This window comes from Saccopteryx leptura, chromosome 9 (assembly GCF_036850995.1).
Source record: "Saccopteryx leptura isolate mSacLep1 chromosome 9, mSacLep1_pri_phased_curated, whole genome shotgun sequence".
Taxonomy (NCBI): Eukaryota; Metazoa; Chordata; class Mammalia; order Chiroptera; family Emballonuridae; genus Saccopteryx; species Saccopteryx leptura.
The window spans coordinates 74,170,537-74,187,431 of NC_089511.1; the positions used below are offsets into that span (position 1 = coordinate 74,170,537).

The 16,895-nt window shown below is 40.7% G+C and overlaps 1 protein-coding gene across 9 annotated transcripts in view; it reads right to left on the reverse strand.

Moving 5' to 3' along the window:
• P4HA1 (prolyl 4-hydroxylase subunit alpha 1) overlaps positions 1-16,895 on the reverse strand; it is a 110,332-nt gene that overhangs the window by 73,674 nt on the left and 19,763 nt on the right. For all 9 annotated transcript variants that reach the window (XM_066348100.1, XM_066348105.1, XM_066348104.1 and 6 more), the window contains 3 exons: positions 4,674-4,781; positions 2,307-2,403; positions 1,241-1,392 (listed from right to left, as the gene is read on the reverse strand). In XM_066348100.1, coding sequence (XP_066204197.1) covers positions 1,241-1,392; positions 2,307-2,403; positions 4,674-4,749 — 325 coding nt within the window. In that variant the 5' untranslated portion in view covers positions 4,750-4,781. The remainder of the gene's footprint in view (positions 1-1,240; positions 1,393-2,306; positions 2,404-4,673; positions 4,782-16,895) is intronic.

Consider the following 16,895-nt stretch of genomic DNA (forward strand, 5'->3'; position numbering starts at 1 on the left):
CGGTTGGTTCAGTGGTAGAGCATCAGCCTGGCCATGCAGGAGTCCTGGGATCGATTCCCGGCCAGGGCACACAGGAGTAGCACCCATCTACTTCTCCACCCCTTCCCCTCTCCTTCCTCTCTGTCTCTTTCTTCCCCTCCTGCAGCCAAGGCTCCACTGGAGCAAAGTTTGCCCGGGTGCTGAGGATGGCTCCATGGCCTCTGCCTCAGGTGCTAGAATGGCTCTCGTGGCAACAGAGCAATGCCCCAGATGGGCAGAGCATCGCCCCCTGGTGGGCGTGCCGGGTGGATCCCAGTTGGGCGCATGCCGGAGTCTGTCTGACTGTCTCCCCATTTCCAACTTCAGAAAAATACAAAAAAAATTTAAAAAATTAAAAAATAAAATTTATCCAAAATTTTGTTTGCCATAAACACAATTACAAAACCACAATTAATAATGGAATTCTTCAATTAGATGCAACTATAGTTCATAACAAAGTACATTTTTAAAGATTTATTCTGGACTATTAGTACCCTTTAATGTGCTGACTTTATGATACATTTTTAAAAGGATAGTCCTTTCAGTGTAGAGGAAAAGAACAGACATTGGTCTAGCACAGAGTCAAAGGCAATACCCAGAAATTATTACAGTTTGAAGGTAATCCTAAAATTAAAATGACTACCCCCAGAAATGAATCTATATGCCAAATAATTCACATTTGTAGATTTCAAAGCAAAAAGCATGTAGTGTTAGTCACCAATAGTAGAAACTTTTTTTTTGGACAATGAAGTTTTATTTTTATTTCTTTGTTTCCAGTTTTTATTCATTTTGGGGGGGAATGGTGAGGGGTAGATCTAGAATAGTGTTTTTTAACCGCTGGTCCACCAGAAATTTCGAGCAGGTCCATGACAGAGTTAACCACCCTGATGTTGTATGAAGATACAGACCCAAGGATCTTAGTCAAATTTGCTTGTGCTCAGGGTGCTTTCTGCCTTAGCCGCCCCAGAAATAATTCTATTATAGCTGATCCCCAAGTATCAAAAAGTTGAAAACCACTGATCTAGAATAAACTAACTCTGATCAAACCAAACAACACCTCAGCAATAATTCAGTCAGTAACAGTAAACACTTGATGCTCTAAGAACTGAATATTTCACTACTTTTGGCATTTCTACGGATGGTAGCCTAAACATTTAAATTGGTTTAATTATTTGATGCTGTCTTACTTTTTTGGACTCATTAGTCTTACCATCTGACTTACCATCTGACATATCTTTAAGGACTAGATTCTCCAACTCACTCCACTCAGTGTTCAGGCGTTTCATTAACTTGAATGCATTTACAGGATGCCCAACAAACCCTTCTGGGTCTTTAGTCGCTGCGCTAGTTAGCCGATCTAACTTCTCTGCCCATCTATACATGTAAGACATATAATAAGAAAAATACAATTTAGTAAAGCATTCAAAAAAAAGAGACTAGATTAGAAGTTTTTGAATAAAACAATACCTAATAAAGTTTTTTTTTGAAGAATTTTTTTAAAAAGAAGTTCTCTTACAGATAAAATCTAGCATGGCAGAATCAAAATATAACTACAAGACATTTTTCTTTTTTCAGTTTTTTCTTCCTAACTAGTTACAGTAAATGAAAAAAAAAATTTCTTAGTAAAGTTGTAATTTAATTGGATCTCTCTAGTAATAGATATAAAAATTCATTTCCCACAGGTCCTTAAAGCCAAATAATTGATTTATAAAGTATAAATTAGCCTAATCCAAATTCAGTTACAAGTCCATTTAAATCAAACTTACACCAAAAATTTACATTCACTACCTAGAATCTGTATTTTAAAACAAAAAAATGGAACAGTTATCTACTCAGTAAGCAAAAGATAGGAATTCTCAGGTCAGGTTAACTATAAACCTGAGTCAATTAAAAATAAACTACCATTTGAGGAAAAACAGTATCAATTAAATAATACTAACCATACTTATCACTGTATTCTCTAGAATGAAACCATACGAGTGAAAGATAAATAGAATTCAGAAATTGCTCCAGAAAGTGGCTTGATTAGGGAAGTTAAAGGACAGAAGATATTAGCAACCATTTTTTAAAATTGTCAGTCAATAACCCATACCCATTTATATTCTTCTCTCAACCCAAGTTCTTCCATGTGAACCCCTGGCCCAGGCCTAACTCTTGTTTTCTGTGCCCCTATTTTAGCAGTTTCGGCTGGCTTTCTAAGACTACAGATGTTCATTTCCACAAATGTTTTAGCTCTAGAAAGAAAACAGGTGAAATCAGAGTCACAATAAATAAAACACTTAGCTTACTTTTTTATTTGTTCTAATTTGTCTTCTTCTGCCTTAATATAGTCTTTCAGAGAAGTCACCAGATCTTTCTCTGTATGGATCAAATCAGTCATCTGACCTAAAAGAAGGAAAGAAGATGATCAAATACCCATATTCATCAACCGAAGTATTTTAGACTAATTTAAGAACAAGAGTGCCTCCTGCTATGAGACCATTTAACTGGCATGAGTCAGATATATTGGAGAGAGCATCATTTTTCTTCTTTTTAAAAAATCAGATAAAAATAAAGCCAAAAAAATTTCTACTCCATGTTCCAACTCTAAATTTCAAGCCACTTAATTTTGCAAGCTTGGACCATATTGGCAAATTACCTTTTCATCTAAAAATATTAAAACACTAGTTTCCAAGGATCAATCTTTCTTCTTTCCCAACTCCCTCCCTCACCTTTTTTATGTTTTTGAAGCTAATTAGAATTTAATTTTTATTCCATTAATAAAAACTACACTAGCCTGACTGGTGGCAACACAATAGATAAGAGCAGGGGTCCCCAAACTACGGCCCGCAGGCCGCATGCGGCCCCCTGAAGCCATTTATCCGGCCCCCGTCGCACTTCCAAAGGGCATCTCTTTCATTGGTGGTCAGTGAGAGTACTGTATGTGGCGGTCTTCAAAGCACGGCGTCGCTCATGTACAGTGATGTGGGACGCACGCGTCACGGCTCCGGAAGTGCACCATATCACTTGTTATGGCTAGCAGTGACAAATATGGAACCGGACAGTGACCATCTCATTAGCCAAAACCAGGCCCATAGTTCCCATTGAAATACTGGTCAGTTTGTTGATTTAAATTTACTTGTTCTTTTATTTTAAATATTGTATTTGTTCCCGTTTTGTTTTTTTACTTTAAAATAAGATATGTGCAGTGTGCATAGGGATTTGTTCAGGTTTTTTTTATAGTCCGGCCCTCCAACGGTCTGAGGGACAGTGAACTGGCCCCCTGTGTAAAAAGTTTGGGGACCCCTGGATAAGAGCATTTACCTGGTACACTGATGTCCCAAGTTCAAAACCCCAAGGTTGCTGGCTTGAGTGCAGGCTTACCAGTTTGAGTGTGGGGTCACAGACATAATCCCATGGTTGCTGGCTTGAGCCCAAGGTCACTAGCTCAGCTAGAGCACTCCCCATCAAGGCATGTATGAGAAGTAATCAATGAATAACTAAAGTGCCGCAACTGAGTCGATGCTTCTCATCTCACTCCCTTCCTGTCTCTCTCTCCCTCCATCTCTCCCTCCCACTAAAACAACAACAACAACAACAACAAAAAAAAAAAACGATAAATAAATATGGGTTCTTTTTTGGGGTTTTTTTAGGAAGAGAAGGATGAGAGAGACAGGAAGGGAGAGAGATAAGAAGCACTGACTCCTTGTTGCAGCACTTTGTTGTTCACTGATTGCTTCTCATATGTGCCTTGACAGGGTGGGAGGGTGCTCCAGCCAAGCCAGTGACCCCTTGTACAAGTCAGTGACCATGGGCTCCAGTCAGCAACCATGGGGTCATATTGATGATCCCAACCTCAGCCTGGCTACCCTGCGCTCAAGCTGGTGAGCCTATGCTCAATCTGGTGAGCCTGCGCTCAAGTTGGCAACCTCAGGGTTTGTACCTAGGACCTCTGTGACTCAGGTCAATGCTCTATCCACTGCACCACCACCAGTCAGGCAAGAATTTATATCCCGAAATTAAATATCATAAATATAATGCTTGTGTTTCAGTTAGCTCTACAATCACACAAGGGTAAAGCTGGTCAACAGGATGACGAAAAACATCTCATTTAAGACAGATGAAGCACGCATACAGGAAAATATAAAAAGATATACACCAAACCATGAGGAATATTTCTGGGGGGGGGGGGGAGACGACATGCGAATGTCTTATATTCTATATACTTCTGATTTTCCCCCTTTAACCAATATGCTAATGCTTTAAAGATATTTTCTTAATTATGATGTAGAAAAATAAATTGTGTTCACAGAAGATTCTTAACTGGAAACAATGTGAAGTACATCAGTTGAATACCTGTGCATTAAAAAAGACTAAGTATATGCATTAAACTATTTGCTGAGTGAACCCATTAACAGAAAATTTTCTTTGGTATGCTTTCCTAAATTTTCATAAGTTTCTGACCTATCAATGTATTGCTTTTGTAATCAGAAAAAATACTAAAAGAAAAACAAAACTGACTTTAAAAAAGGAGTGTTTTTTAGAGGGGCAGGGACTGAAGCAATGCTTCAATCTCTGGGAATACAGTGTATTTCTTTTTACTAATTTAAAACATTAAAAAATGGAAAATTTTAAATCCAAAAATGATACAAACCAAAAAAGAGTTTAAGACTTACCAATTGAAGTAAAAAAGCCTGGATGGGCCAAAGACTGGTGAAGTAGAATCCCTACAGTTAAAATACACCAGGTCATCTTGGAAGTCTTAATTTTACAGGTTCACACACCTACAAGAAAAATGTGAACATTACAAAAATTTTTTAAAAGGGTAGGAAAATTTCTACCCAATTCATTTTTCTTATGAACAAAAATGTAAGTCATTTAATAAGTGCCACTATTTTATTCTTACTATAATTAGAGTACTAATTTTTTTAATATTTCATGTTTTAAAAAAATACATGTTTGTTACCACCTAATAATTTATGCTTAACAATTAAATCTGAGTTTATTTTCTCCTTAACTACTAACTACTACAGATAGAATAACTGGATAGTAGTACTGTTTTCATACAGCCTGAAAAATAACCTTTCTGTGATCCAGAACTAAGCCATCAATTTTCCATAAAAATATACTGCTTTATTAAAGTAACAATTTAAATATTAGCAAATTACATTCTAAAATATTGGAATATAGCCAGGTAGCTTGATTGGTTAGACTGTAGTCCTGAAAAGGCAAGGTTGCAAGTTCAATCCCTGGTCAGGGCACATACAAGAATCAATCAATGATGCATAAATAAATGAAACAATAAATTAAGGGTTTTTTCCTCTCTCGATCCTCCCACCTTTCTCTCAAAAATAAAAATTTATAGGAAGATACTTTAAAAAATAAATAAAATGGCCTGACCAGGTGGTGGCACAGTGGATGGAGCATCAGACTGGGATGTGGAGGATCAGGTTCGAGACCCCAAGGAAGTCAGCTTGAGCACGGGCTCATCTGGTTTGCGCAAAAGCTCACCAGCTTGGACCCAGGGTCGCTGACTTGAGCAAGGGGTTTCTTGGTCTGCTGAAGGCCCATGGTCAAGGCACATATGAGAAAGCGGTTAATGAACAACTAAGGCATCGCAAAGAAAAACTGATGATTGATGCTTCTCATCTCTCTCCATTCCTGTCTGTCTGTCCCTATCTATCCCTCTCTCTGACTCTCTGTCTCTGTAAAATATAAATAAATAAATAAATAAATAAATAAATAAATAAATAAATAAATAAAATGTTACAGTGTGTTTTAAAATGCTCTTCAATAGAAGATTGGATAAAGAAGATGTGGTACATCTATACAATGGAATACTACTCAGCCATAAAAAATGATGTCATAGGATCATTTACAGCAACATAGATGGACTTTGGTAACATTATACTGAATGAAATAAGTAAATCAGAAAAAGCTAAGAACTGTATAATTCCATACATAGGAGGCACACAAAATTGAGACTCATGTATTATACATAGATAAAAGTGCAGTGGTTACCAGAGGGAGGGGAAGGAAGGAGAGGGAGGGAGGTGAAAGGAAGGAGAGGGGCTTAAAGATAAAAAAATTATAGAGTGACAGAAGATGATTTGACTCTGAGTGATGGGTATACAGCATAATCGACTGTTCAAATGATGTAGAGATGTTTTCTCTAAATCTATGTACTTTGGTTGACCAATGTCACCTTGTTAAATTTGTCTAAATAAGTAAATTTTTTAAAAAGAGAAAAAAGTTTTCAGTACTTTCTGATTAATTCTTTAATTTCCAACTTGCTCCACCTTTTCCCTATATGGCTTTAAATTTAACAGTAAGTTTAGTTTGCTCAGTGGTAGAGCATCGGCCTGGCGTGCAGGAGTCCCGGGTTCGATTCCTGGCCAGGGCACACAGGAGAAGCGCCCATCTGCTTTTCCACCCCTCCCCCTCTCCTTCCTCTTTGTCTCTCTCTTCCCCTCCTGCAGCCAGGGCTCCATTGGAGCAAAGTTGGCCCAGGCGCTGGGGGTGGCTCTATGGCCTCTGCCTCAGGCGCTAGAATGATTCTGGCTGCAACAGAGCGACGCCCCGGATAAGCAGAGCATCACCCCCTGGTGGGCATGCCGGGTGAATCCCGGTCAGGTGCATGTGGGAGTCTGTCTGACTGCCTCCCCATTTCCAACTTCAGAAAAATACAAAAAAAAACAAAAAAACTCCCCAGTAAGTTTAATTAAAAGTTGTAGGTATGGGAGTGATGAATTGTTCTAACCCGGGCTGTGGTGACTGATGGCTGAAGAATACTGTGAAAGCAATGAAACCCACTTAATCAAGAACATTAAATAGGTGATTTGTATGATATATGAATTCCACCTCAATAAAGCTGTTATCTTTAAAAAGTTGTATGGAATCCAAAAAGAATAAATAGCCCTGCCATTTAAGCCAGCAATTTCTCCCAAAGGACTCAGTGTTGAGTTTTTCTCTTATCTACTGTGTTCTAAGTAAAAAAGCCATAGTCTAGTACATAGCTGTAGTTTTCTGTTTGTTTAACCTGGCAGCAAAGCCCGCCTGACTTTTTTCTTCATTTCCAGTAACATTGTCTCTTTAGTATGTATTCTTCATGGTTGATGCAGGTATCAATTAACCAGCAGAAAGTTTATCCTGTTTTCCCAAAATACACTACTGGCATTCTTCTCTTTCTCCTTCTCCATCGCATACATGGACTTTAAGTCCTTATTACCTTACAGGAGAATAAGCTACCATTAAAGAACCGTTTGCCCCAGTAACAGGCTCCCAACAGTTAGTCTGACTTGTCACTCTATTCCAATTTGTGCAGGCACCTCTGTCTTCACAAGTGACTTCACCTAAGCCAGCAAGTTCAAGTTCACATTGGAAAGCTCCCTATTCCAAAACAAAACAAAATTCCACTTTCCTAACTTGAATCTCAATAAAAAGAGATCACCATAGAAACTGACGTTCTGGAAGTACTCCTAAGTCTCCTCCCTTAAGTTTGCTGCAAACTTCCAGATACTTCCAGAACCACACAGTAGTAAAGTGGACTGCTCTCTTGGCTGCTTTACAGTAACAACTCTGGGAAGGCTTCTAGAATGTAGCAGATGCAGACACTTCCTCTCCGGGGCTCCTGCCAAAGCACAAGGCTTTTTCAAAATCCTGGATTGTCTGACGAGTCTAGAATCTTCTCACTTTAAACAAGTTTCTGCCATAATTTTCTTCATTAGAAAATAAATATATCTAGAAAAAATATATCTAGAAAATACAAATGCTTTAGCTGTACTAATAGGATAATCAGAAATGCCTCATTTTTAACTCTGATGAGGAAGTTTAGATTTGTTAGATAAGAGGTTATCATTTTTTATTGCTAAAATATATTGTCACTAAACTTTCTTTGCATCTTTCCTCATCCTTAAACCTCACAATGACTCAAGAACCATTGGCCTACAGAAATTACCAAAAAGAAGCTTGAAAATTGCATTTTAAGAATGATAAAGTTTATATAAAAATTAAAAGCATTAATCATATGAAGAATAAATATCTTACACCATGCACAAAATAAATTTTAGATGGATTAAAGCATTATAATCAACAAAAAATAATATTGGATCTCTCAAAGGAGATACTTTTCAAACATAAAAATATTAAAATAAAAATAACCTACTGAAAGCCAGATAGGATGCCTGACCTGTCTGTAGTGGCACAGTGATAACGTGTCAACCTGAAACACGGAGGTTGCCAGTTCAAAACACCGGGCTTACCGGGTCAAGGCACATATGAGAAGCAACCAGTATGAGTTAATGCTTCCCATTCCTCCCCACCTTTCTCTCTCTCTCTTCTATAAATCAATAAATCTTAAAAAAAAAAAAAAAAAAAAAAAAAAAAAAGGAAGAAAGCCAGATGGGATTTAAATATACAATAATTTAGGTTTATATATGTTTTAAAAAACTATAGGGGCCCTGGCCGGTTGGCTCAGTGGTAGAGCATCAGCCTGGCGTGTGGGAGTCCTGGGTTCGATTCCCAGCCAGGGCACACAGGAGAAGCGCCCATCTGCTTCTCCACTCCCCCACCCCCATCCTTCCTCTCTGTCTCTCTCTTCCCCTCCCGCAGCCAAGGCTCCACTGGAGCAAAGTTTGCCCGGGAGCTGAGGATGGCTCTGTGGCCTCTGCCTCAGGTGCTAGAATGGCTCTGATTGCAGCAGAGTGACGCCCCAAGATGGGCAGAGCATCACCCTCTGGTGGGCATGCCGGGTGGATCCCGGCCAGGCGCATGCAGGAGTCTGTCTGACTGCCTCCCCGTTTCCAACTTCAGGAAAAAAAAAAAAACACAAAAAAACAATAGGGCCTTGGCCTGACCAGGTGGTGGCACAGTGGATACAGCGTTGGACTGGGATGCCGAGGACCTAGATTCGAGACCCGGAGATCACCAGTTTGAGCGCAGGCTCATCTGGTTTGAGCAAAGCTCACCAGCTTGGACCCAAGGTCGCTGGCTCGAGCAAGGGGTTACTAGCTCTGCTGAAGGCCCACGGTCAAGGCACATATGAGAAAGCAATCAATGAACAAACAACTAAGGTGTCGGAATGAAAAACTGATGATTGATGCTTCTCATCTCTCTCCGTTCCTGTCTGTCTGTCCCTATCTATTCCTCTCTGACTCTCTGTCTCTGTAAAAAACAAACAAAAAAACTATAGGGCCCTCGCCAGTTTGCTCAGTGGTAGAGCATCAGCATGTGGAAGTCCTGGGTTTGATTCCCGGTCAGGGCACAGAAGTGACCATCTGCTTCTCTACCCCTGCCCCTCTAATTTCTTTCTCTCTCTATCCCCCTCCTGCAGCCATGGCTCAAATGGAGCTAGTTAGCCCCAGGCTGAGGATGGCTCCAAGGCCACCCCCTCAGGCACTAAAGACAGCTTTGTTGTTGAGCAATGGAGCAACACCCCAGATGGGCAGAGCATTGGCCCCTAGTGGGCTTGCCAGTGGATCCCTGTTGGGCCACATGCAGGAGTCAGTCTCTGCCTCCCCTCCTCTCACTGAGTAAAAAAACAAACAAATAAAAAAAAAAACTAGAAACTACAAACTAGGAAACTAAAGAAAATAAAGCTCATTTAAGGTACTCATACAAATCAGTAAGAAAACCACTGAGTGTTAATACATAAGTGGATTAAGACTGCAGAAAGTCACAAAAGAGGAACATAAATAGATCACTAAACAAGAAAGCTCAGTAATCAAGGACACAAAAAAATTGAAATAAGATAGCTATTTTTGCCCATCAAGTAAACAAACAAATTTAACAAATTAGCAATTAAAAATATCTAGCGCTGGCTGGATAGCTCAGTTGGTTAGAGTGCCATCTCCATACGCAAAGGTTGTGGGTTCAATCCTTGGTCAGGACACATACAGCTACAGAGTGACGTTCCTGTCTCTGTCTCTCTCTCCCCCTTCTTCTCTCTCTAAAATCAATAAGTTTAAAAATTAAAAAAATATATAAAAATATATATCTAATGATGGTGCTGCATGTCAAGAAACTTAAAATGAACTTGTAAATTTTAAAAAAAACAAATACAATTGGACTGTGGGTGATGACAATGCAGCATAATCAAATGTCAAAATAACCTAGGGAGCCTGACCAGGCGGTGGCGCAGTGAATAGAGTGTTGGACTGGGATGAGGAGGACCCAGGTTCAAGACCCCGAGGTCACCAGCTTGAGCGCGGGCTCATCTGGTTTGAGCAGAGCTCACCAGCTTGGACCCAAGGTCGCTGGCTCGAGCAAGGGGTTACTAGCTCTGCTGAAGGCCCGCGGTCAAGGCACATATGAGAAAGCAATCAATGAACAACTAAGGTGTCACACGAAAAACTAATGACTGTTGCTTCTCATGCCTCTCCGTTCCTGTCTGTCCCTCTCTCTCTCTCTCTGTCTCTGTAAATACACACACACACACAAAAATAACCTAGAGATGTTTTCTCTGAACATATGTACCCTGATTTATCAATGTCACCCCATTAAAATAATAAAAAATAATAATAATATTGAAAAAAAAACAAATATGAAAATTAGCATCGACTTTCATTGCTGGTGGGAATGAAAAATGATACAACCACTTTGGAAGACAGTTTGACAGTTTCTTTTAAAATTAAACATACTTTTACCATACAATCCAGAATTCATGCTCCTCGGTATTTACCCAAAGGAGTTGAAAACTTATGTCCACATAAAAAACTGCACGCAGCCTGACCTGTGGTGGTGCAGTGGATAAAGCGTCAACGTGGAAACACTGAGGTTGCCAGTTCAAAACCCTGGCTTGCCTGGTCAAGGCACATATGGGAGTTGATGCTTCCTGCTCCTCCCCCTTCTCTCTCTCTTTCTCTCTCTCTCTCCCCCCCTCCTCTCTAAAATGAATAAATAAATAAGAAATAAAATAAAAAACTGCACGCCAAAACTTGGAAGCAACCAAGATGTCATTCAGCAAGTGAGTAAGAAACTGTGGAACATCTACAATGGAGTATTATTTGTTGCTAAAAAGAAATGAGCTATCAAAGCCATAAAAAGACATGGAAGAACCTTACATGCATATTACTTGGTGAAAGAAGCCAGTCTGAAAAGGCTACATACTGTAGGATTCCAAGTACATGGCATTCTGGAAAATGCAAAACTATGAAAATAGAGTGAATGGGTAAAGCAAACTATGAGCTTTGGGCAGTTATGACGTGTCAGTGTAGATTCATCAACTGCACCAAATTTAACACTCTGGTGGGGATGCTGAGGCTATGCACGTGCAGGGTAAGAGAGTATACAGGAAATCTCTGTACCGTCCTCTCAATTTTGCTCTGAACCTAAAACTGCTCTGAAAAAATAAAGTCTTTAAAAAATTAAATTGATGGCATAGATGGACCTGGAGATCATTATGCTAAGTGAAATAAGCCAGGCAGAGAAAAAATAGTATCATATGATCTCACATATATGTGGAATCTAATGAACAAAGTGAACTGAGGAACGGAAAAGAGACAGAGGCAGGGTCACAGGGGCTAGAGGGACAGCCGTCAGTGGGACCAGGGATGAGGAGATGGGATCAGAGAAGGTACAGGGATTAGTGAGATTATACAGTGTGTCCGTAAAGTCATGGTGCACTTTTGACCGGTCACAGAAATGCAACAAAAGACGATAGAAATGTGAAATCTGCACCAAATAAAAGGAAAACTCTCCCAGTTTCATACCTATTCAGTGTAGTTCTGTGTGGGTTCATGCACAGATTTTTTAGGGCTCCTTAGGTAGCTATCCCGTATAGCCTCTACAGACTCATCACTGACTGATGGCCTACCAGAACAGGGTTTCTCCACCAAACTGCCAGTTTCCTTCAACTGCTTATCCCACTGAGTAATGTTATTCCTATGTGGTGGCACTTCGTTATAAACGCGCCGATATTCACGTTGCACTTTGGTCATGGATTCGAATTTAGCAAGCCACAGAACACACTGAACTTTCCTCTGTACCATCCACATCTCAACTGGCATGGCCGTGGGCTGCTCCGCTGTATACACGGTGTTACGTCATCATCTGCGCATGCGCACATGCTGCCACATCATCCTGCAGAAACTGGGAGGGTTTTCCTTTTATTTGGTGCAGATTTCACTTTTCTATCGTCTTTTGTTGCTTTCCTGTGACCAGTCAAAAGTACACCATGACTTTACGGACACACTGTATATACATAACACAGAGATATAGATAACAAGACAGCAAATCCTAGAGGGAAGGGGGGAGGGAGTTAGGAGGAAGGTGGTGAGTGTTATATTCAGTGGGACACTTGAATCCATGTAAACACAATAAATTAAAATTAATAAAAATTTTAAAAAAAAGAAAAATTAAATTAACATACAACCATGGTGGAATCTGTATTGAATGTGATTAAGTTTCTACTACTCAGAAAGTTATAAATACTGGTCAAAACAAATTTTAAAAATTAATATAATCAGGCCCTGGCTGGTTGGCTCAGTGGTAGAGCGTCAGCCTGGTGTGCAGGAGTCCCGGGTTCGATTCCCGGCCAGGGCACACAGAAGCAGCGCCCATCTGCTTCTCCACCCCTCCCCCTCTCCTTCCTCTCTGTCTCTCTCTTCCCCTCCCGCAGCCAAGGCTCCATTGGAGCAAAGTTGGCCCAGGCGCTGAGGATGGCTCTGTGGCCTCTGCCTCAGGCACTAGAATGGCTCTGATTGCGGCAGAGCGACGCCCCAGATGGGCAGAGCATCGCCCCCTGGTGGGTGTGCCGAGTGGACCCCAGTCAGGCACATGCGGGAGTCTGTCTGACTGCCTCCCCATTTCCAACTTCAGAAAAATATAAAAAAATAAAATAAAAAAAATTAATATAATCATAACTATGCAAGAAAATATGCAGAGGAAATTCACCAAAATGTAGTCATCTCTGGACAGCAAAACATGAGGTAATTTTTTTCTATTTCTCTGTATTTTCCAGTATCCTAGAGTATACAAACTTTTGTAATGACAAAAAATTAACTCGACACAAAACAATAAACCTAAAACGTCAACTCCCATATTATGGCACCTTAAGCCTTTAATAAAGTGGTTAACTGCTGCCTAACTAAAAAAATTAGCTAACTATACACATTTGAAACCTGTTCCACTTTCTAACTCTATAAGCCTCCAGATTTCTCACCACGCCTCAAAGACAGGTGAGCTCATTTGAAAGCAACCCAGATCTCTAGTAATGAACTACATACATTGTCAGAATAGTACACTTTTCTATTCTCCTTTCTTCCAGAGCTAGACACATAACCCAGGCTAAACCAGTCACTGACCCTCATGCCCATGAACATAACTGGGGAGGGGTAGGACTTGTGAAATGGTAAAAAGCAGCTCTTACTGCTTGTCTGTCCCTCTCTTGACTCTCTCATTCTGTCAAAAACAAAAAAGAACAAAATACATTATACATCCCCAGAAGATGTGAATTTGGAGCTGCCTGTGACTATCTTTCCCACTTGTCAATGATACATAAGAACCCAATCAACAAACAGGAGAAAGTCCTGCGGAGACAAGCAGTTCCAAGCTCCTCAATCCTGATTCTTCTTAATTATTGCCTTCAATCTGTGAGCTACCCCATTAATCTTCCCACCCAACTAAGGGACCCTATAATTTCCCCCTTTTTTGTCCAAGCACTGATTGGGGCCTGCTCTGAGTCCTAGGAGCCCCTCTTTCAGCGGCTGGATAGGCTCGAACCTTTAACAGTTGTCAGGTTCCCATTTGATTCTGTTAATTGGCCCTCACCCAAAACATTCTGTAAAGCTGAGTAGGGCCCAGGGCTATCCACTCCTCCTTCCTCTACACATGCCCACGTCTCCCCCTCACCACCACCAAAGGATTTGTTACTCGCAATAGAAATTTCTATATAGCATTAATCCAAACTACCATGCCAACCTAAGCTATTTTATAAAAACAGCCCCATATAACACTGGATCTCAAACTTTAGCTATACTGGAATCACCTAAAGATTCTGAGATATTTAGATAATTGACTCAAGTCTCAGGTGATGGTGAGGCTGATACTAATGCTGCTGGCCTGGGGATCAAACTTTGAGAACAATGGATACAAACATCCCTTTAAATAACCAAAAAGGTACTCTCTGCCTTTAAAACAGATTTTACCTTATTTTTTTGAAAAATATCACTGAATTTCTAATTATTCTAGGGAATGGTTCCTCTAATGTATTTTGTTCTTTTGTTTTGTTTTTGACAGATCGAGAGAGTCAAGAGAGGGACAGACAAGACAGGAAGGGAGAGAGAAGCATCAATTCTTCATTGTGGCTCCTTAGTTGTTCATTGATTGCTTTCTCATATGTGCCTTGACCAGGGAGGGGGGAGGCTACAGCAGAGTGAGTGACCCCTTGCTTAAGCCAGCAACCCTGGGCTCAGGCCAGCAACCTTGGGCTTCAAGCCAGTGACCTCTGGGCTCAAGCCAGCGACCACTGGGTCATGTCTATAATTCCCCACTCAAGCCAGCAACCCCTGTGCTCAAGCCAGCGACCTTTGGTTTTTGAACCTGGGTCCTCCATGTCCCAGTCTGATGCTCCATCCACTCTGCCACTGCGCCACTGCCTAGTCAGGCTGTATTTAATACTATGTCTCATCCACATTCTTTCAGAAACCTAGCCTGATGAGGCGGTGGCACAATGGATAGACCATCAGCCTGGAATGCTGAGGACCCAGGTTCGACACCCAAAGGTCACTGGCCTGAGCATGGGCTCATCCTGCTTGAGTGTGGCTCACCAGCTTGAGTGTGGGGTTGCTGGCTTGAGCGTGGGATCACAGACATGACCCCATGGTTGGTGCCTTGAACCCAAAGGTCACTGGCTTGAGCCCAAGGTCACTGGCTTGAGCAAGGGTTCACTCACTCTGCTGTAGCACTCTGATCAAGGCACATATAAGAAAGCAGTCAATGAACAACTAAGGAGCCGCAACAAAGAATTGATGCTTCTCAGCTCTCTTCCTGTCTCTAAAAAAAAAAACAAAACAAAATAAAATAAAACACAGTATATATGTATCAATCACAGGTTTTTAAAACATAATGGTTTCCTTACTAATGAAGTCTTACTTCCATTTATTTCCACCTTCATCCAGTTAGCAGCTTGCAAAGCAAATCATATTTACAAGCATCTACGAGTCAAACCTCCCAAAGACATTATTAGAGATTTATCAAAAACAGTAAGACACAAATGTCTCCTGTTTTAAATCCTCAAACAAACTTGAAATAGAGGGGAAATGGGTTTAAGAGGATGCAATCTCCTTGAAAAGAAAGGTAAATCTCAGCTCCCTGAGAAGACCTGATGAAAGAGAGAGAAGAAGGGAGGAGGAAAGAAGAGTCAAAGATACAAAGATAAATTTATAGTGGAGTAAAATTTAGTGCTGAAACAGTATGGATAAAGTTACTAATAATATTTGATTCTTGGCTGGATAGTAAGTTAATGAGTTATTTATTATCTAATTTTATAACATACAGGAATATTGTTTTGGTTTTATTTTTTTTTTCAATAATTTCTTTTTTTTTCTTCTTTTCCAAGTTGAGGGGAGGGGAGATAGAGAGACTTCCGCATGAGCCCCGACTAGGATCCACCTGGCAACCCGTCTAGGGCCCATGCTTGCAACCGAGCTATTTTTAGCACCTAAAGCAGAGGCTCCACAGAGCTATTCTCAGCACCTGGGGCCAACTTGCTCAAACCAATTGAGCCATGGCTGCAGGAAGTGAAGGAGAAGAGAGAAGACAGAGAAGAGGGGAGAGGAGAGGTGGAGAAACAGATGGTTGCTTCTCCTGTATACACTAGCCAGGTATCAAACCTGGGATATCCACAGGCCAGGCCAACAGGCTAGGACCAATGAATATTGTTTTACAAACTACAAAGAAAAAATGGCATGGGAAAAAATCTTCCTAGAAAACATATCCTCAGGTAGGCCTGGATAAAAATAAATTGCAGGCCCTGGCTGGTTAGCTCAGTGGTAGAGTGTCGGCCTGGCATGCAGGAGTCCCGGGTTCGATTCCCGGCCAGGGCACACAGAAGCACCCATCTGCTTCTCCATCCCTCCCCCTCTCCTTCCTCTCTGTCTCTCTCTTCCCCTCCCACAGCCAAGGCTCCATTGGAGCAAAGTTGGCCCGGGCACTGAGGATGGCTCTGTGGCCTCTGCCTCAGGCGCTAGAATGGCTCTGGTCGCAACAGAGCGATGCCCCAATGGGGCAACAGAGCGACGCCCCAGATGGGCAGAGCATCGCCCCCTGGTGGGCATGCCGGGTGGATCCCGGTCGGGAGCATGCGGGAGTCTGACTGCCTCCCCGTTTCCAACTTCAGAAAAATACAAAAATAAATAAATAAATGAATGAATGAATGAATGAATGAATGAATGCAAAGTGTATTATTGATCTAAAACATTCATAGTTTTCCTTCCAGGAAAGTCCAGTCCCCATCAACTCACAGGTCAATAAAACCTGGGAACAGATTTTAAACAGTTCTACTATGTACACTGTACATATTTACAACTTTGAGTTATCAGAATTCATTGAATTATATGTCAAATTTATTCAATGAATTATTAGAACAGGGCATTTAGCAAATAATTCTATTAGCCTTTCAGTCTAACATTTTTCTTCCAAGAAAAAAATTACAAAATTTCTAAAAGTCTGTCTTTTCCAAATAAATAATTCAAAAAATAATAAGGCAGGCTAAAGAATGCTTAATATTCTAAGCTAAACTTTTTCTGACACTAAAAGTTTTCCATAGGGCTTCTTTTAACAGTCCTACAATACCTCCCACAACTATTACAAACCTGCTTTTAGAGGGTTCCAACTTTATATTTATTTTTCCTCAGAGATATCCATATTCAACTGTTGGTCTTCCTAACATCTGTGTTAGA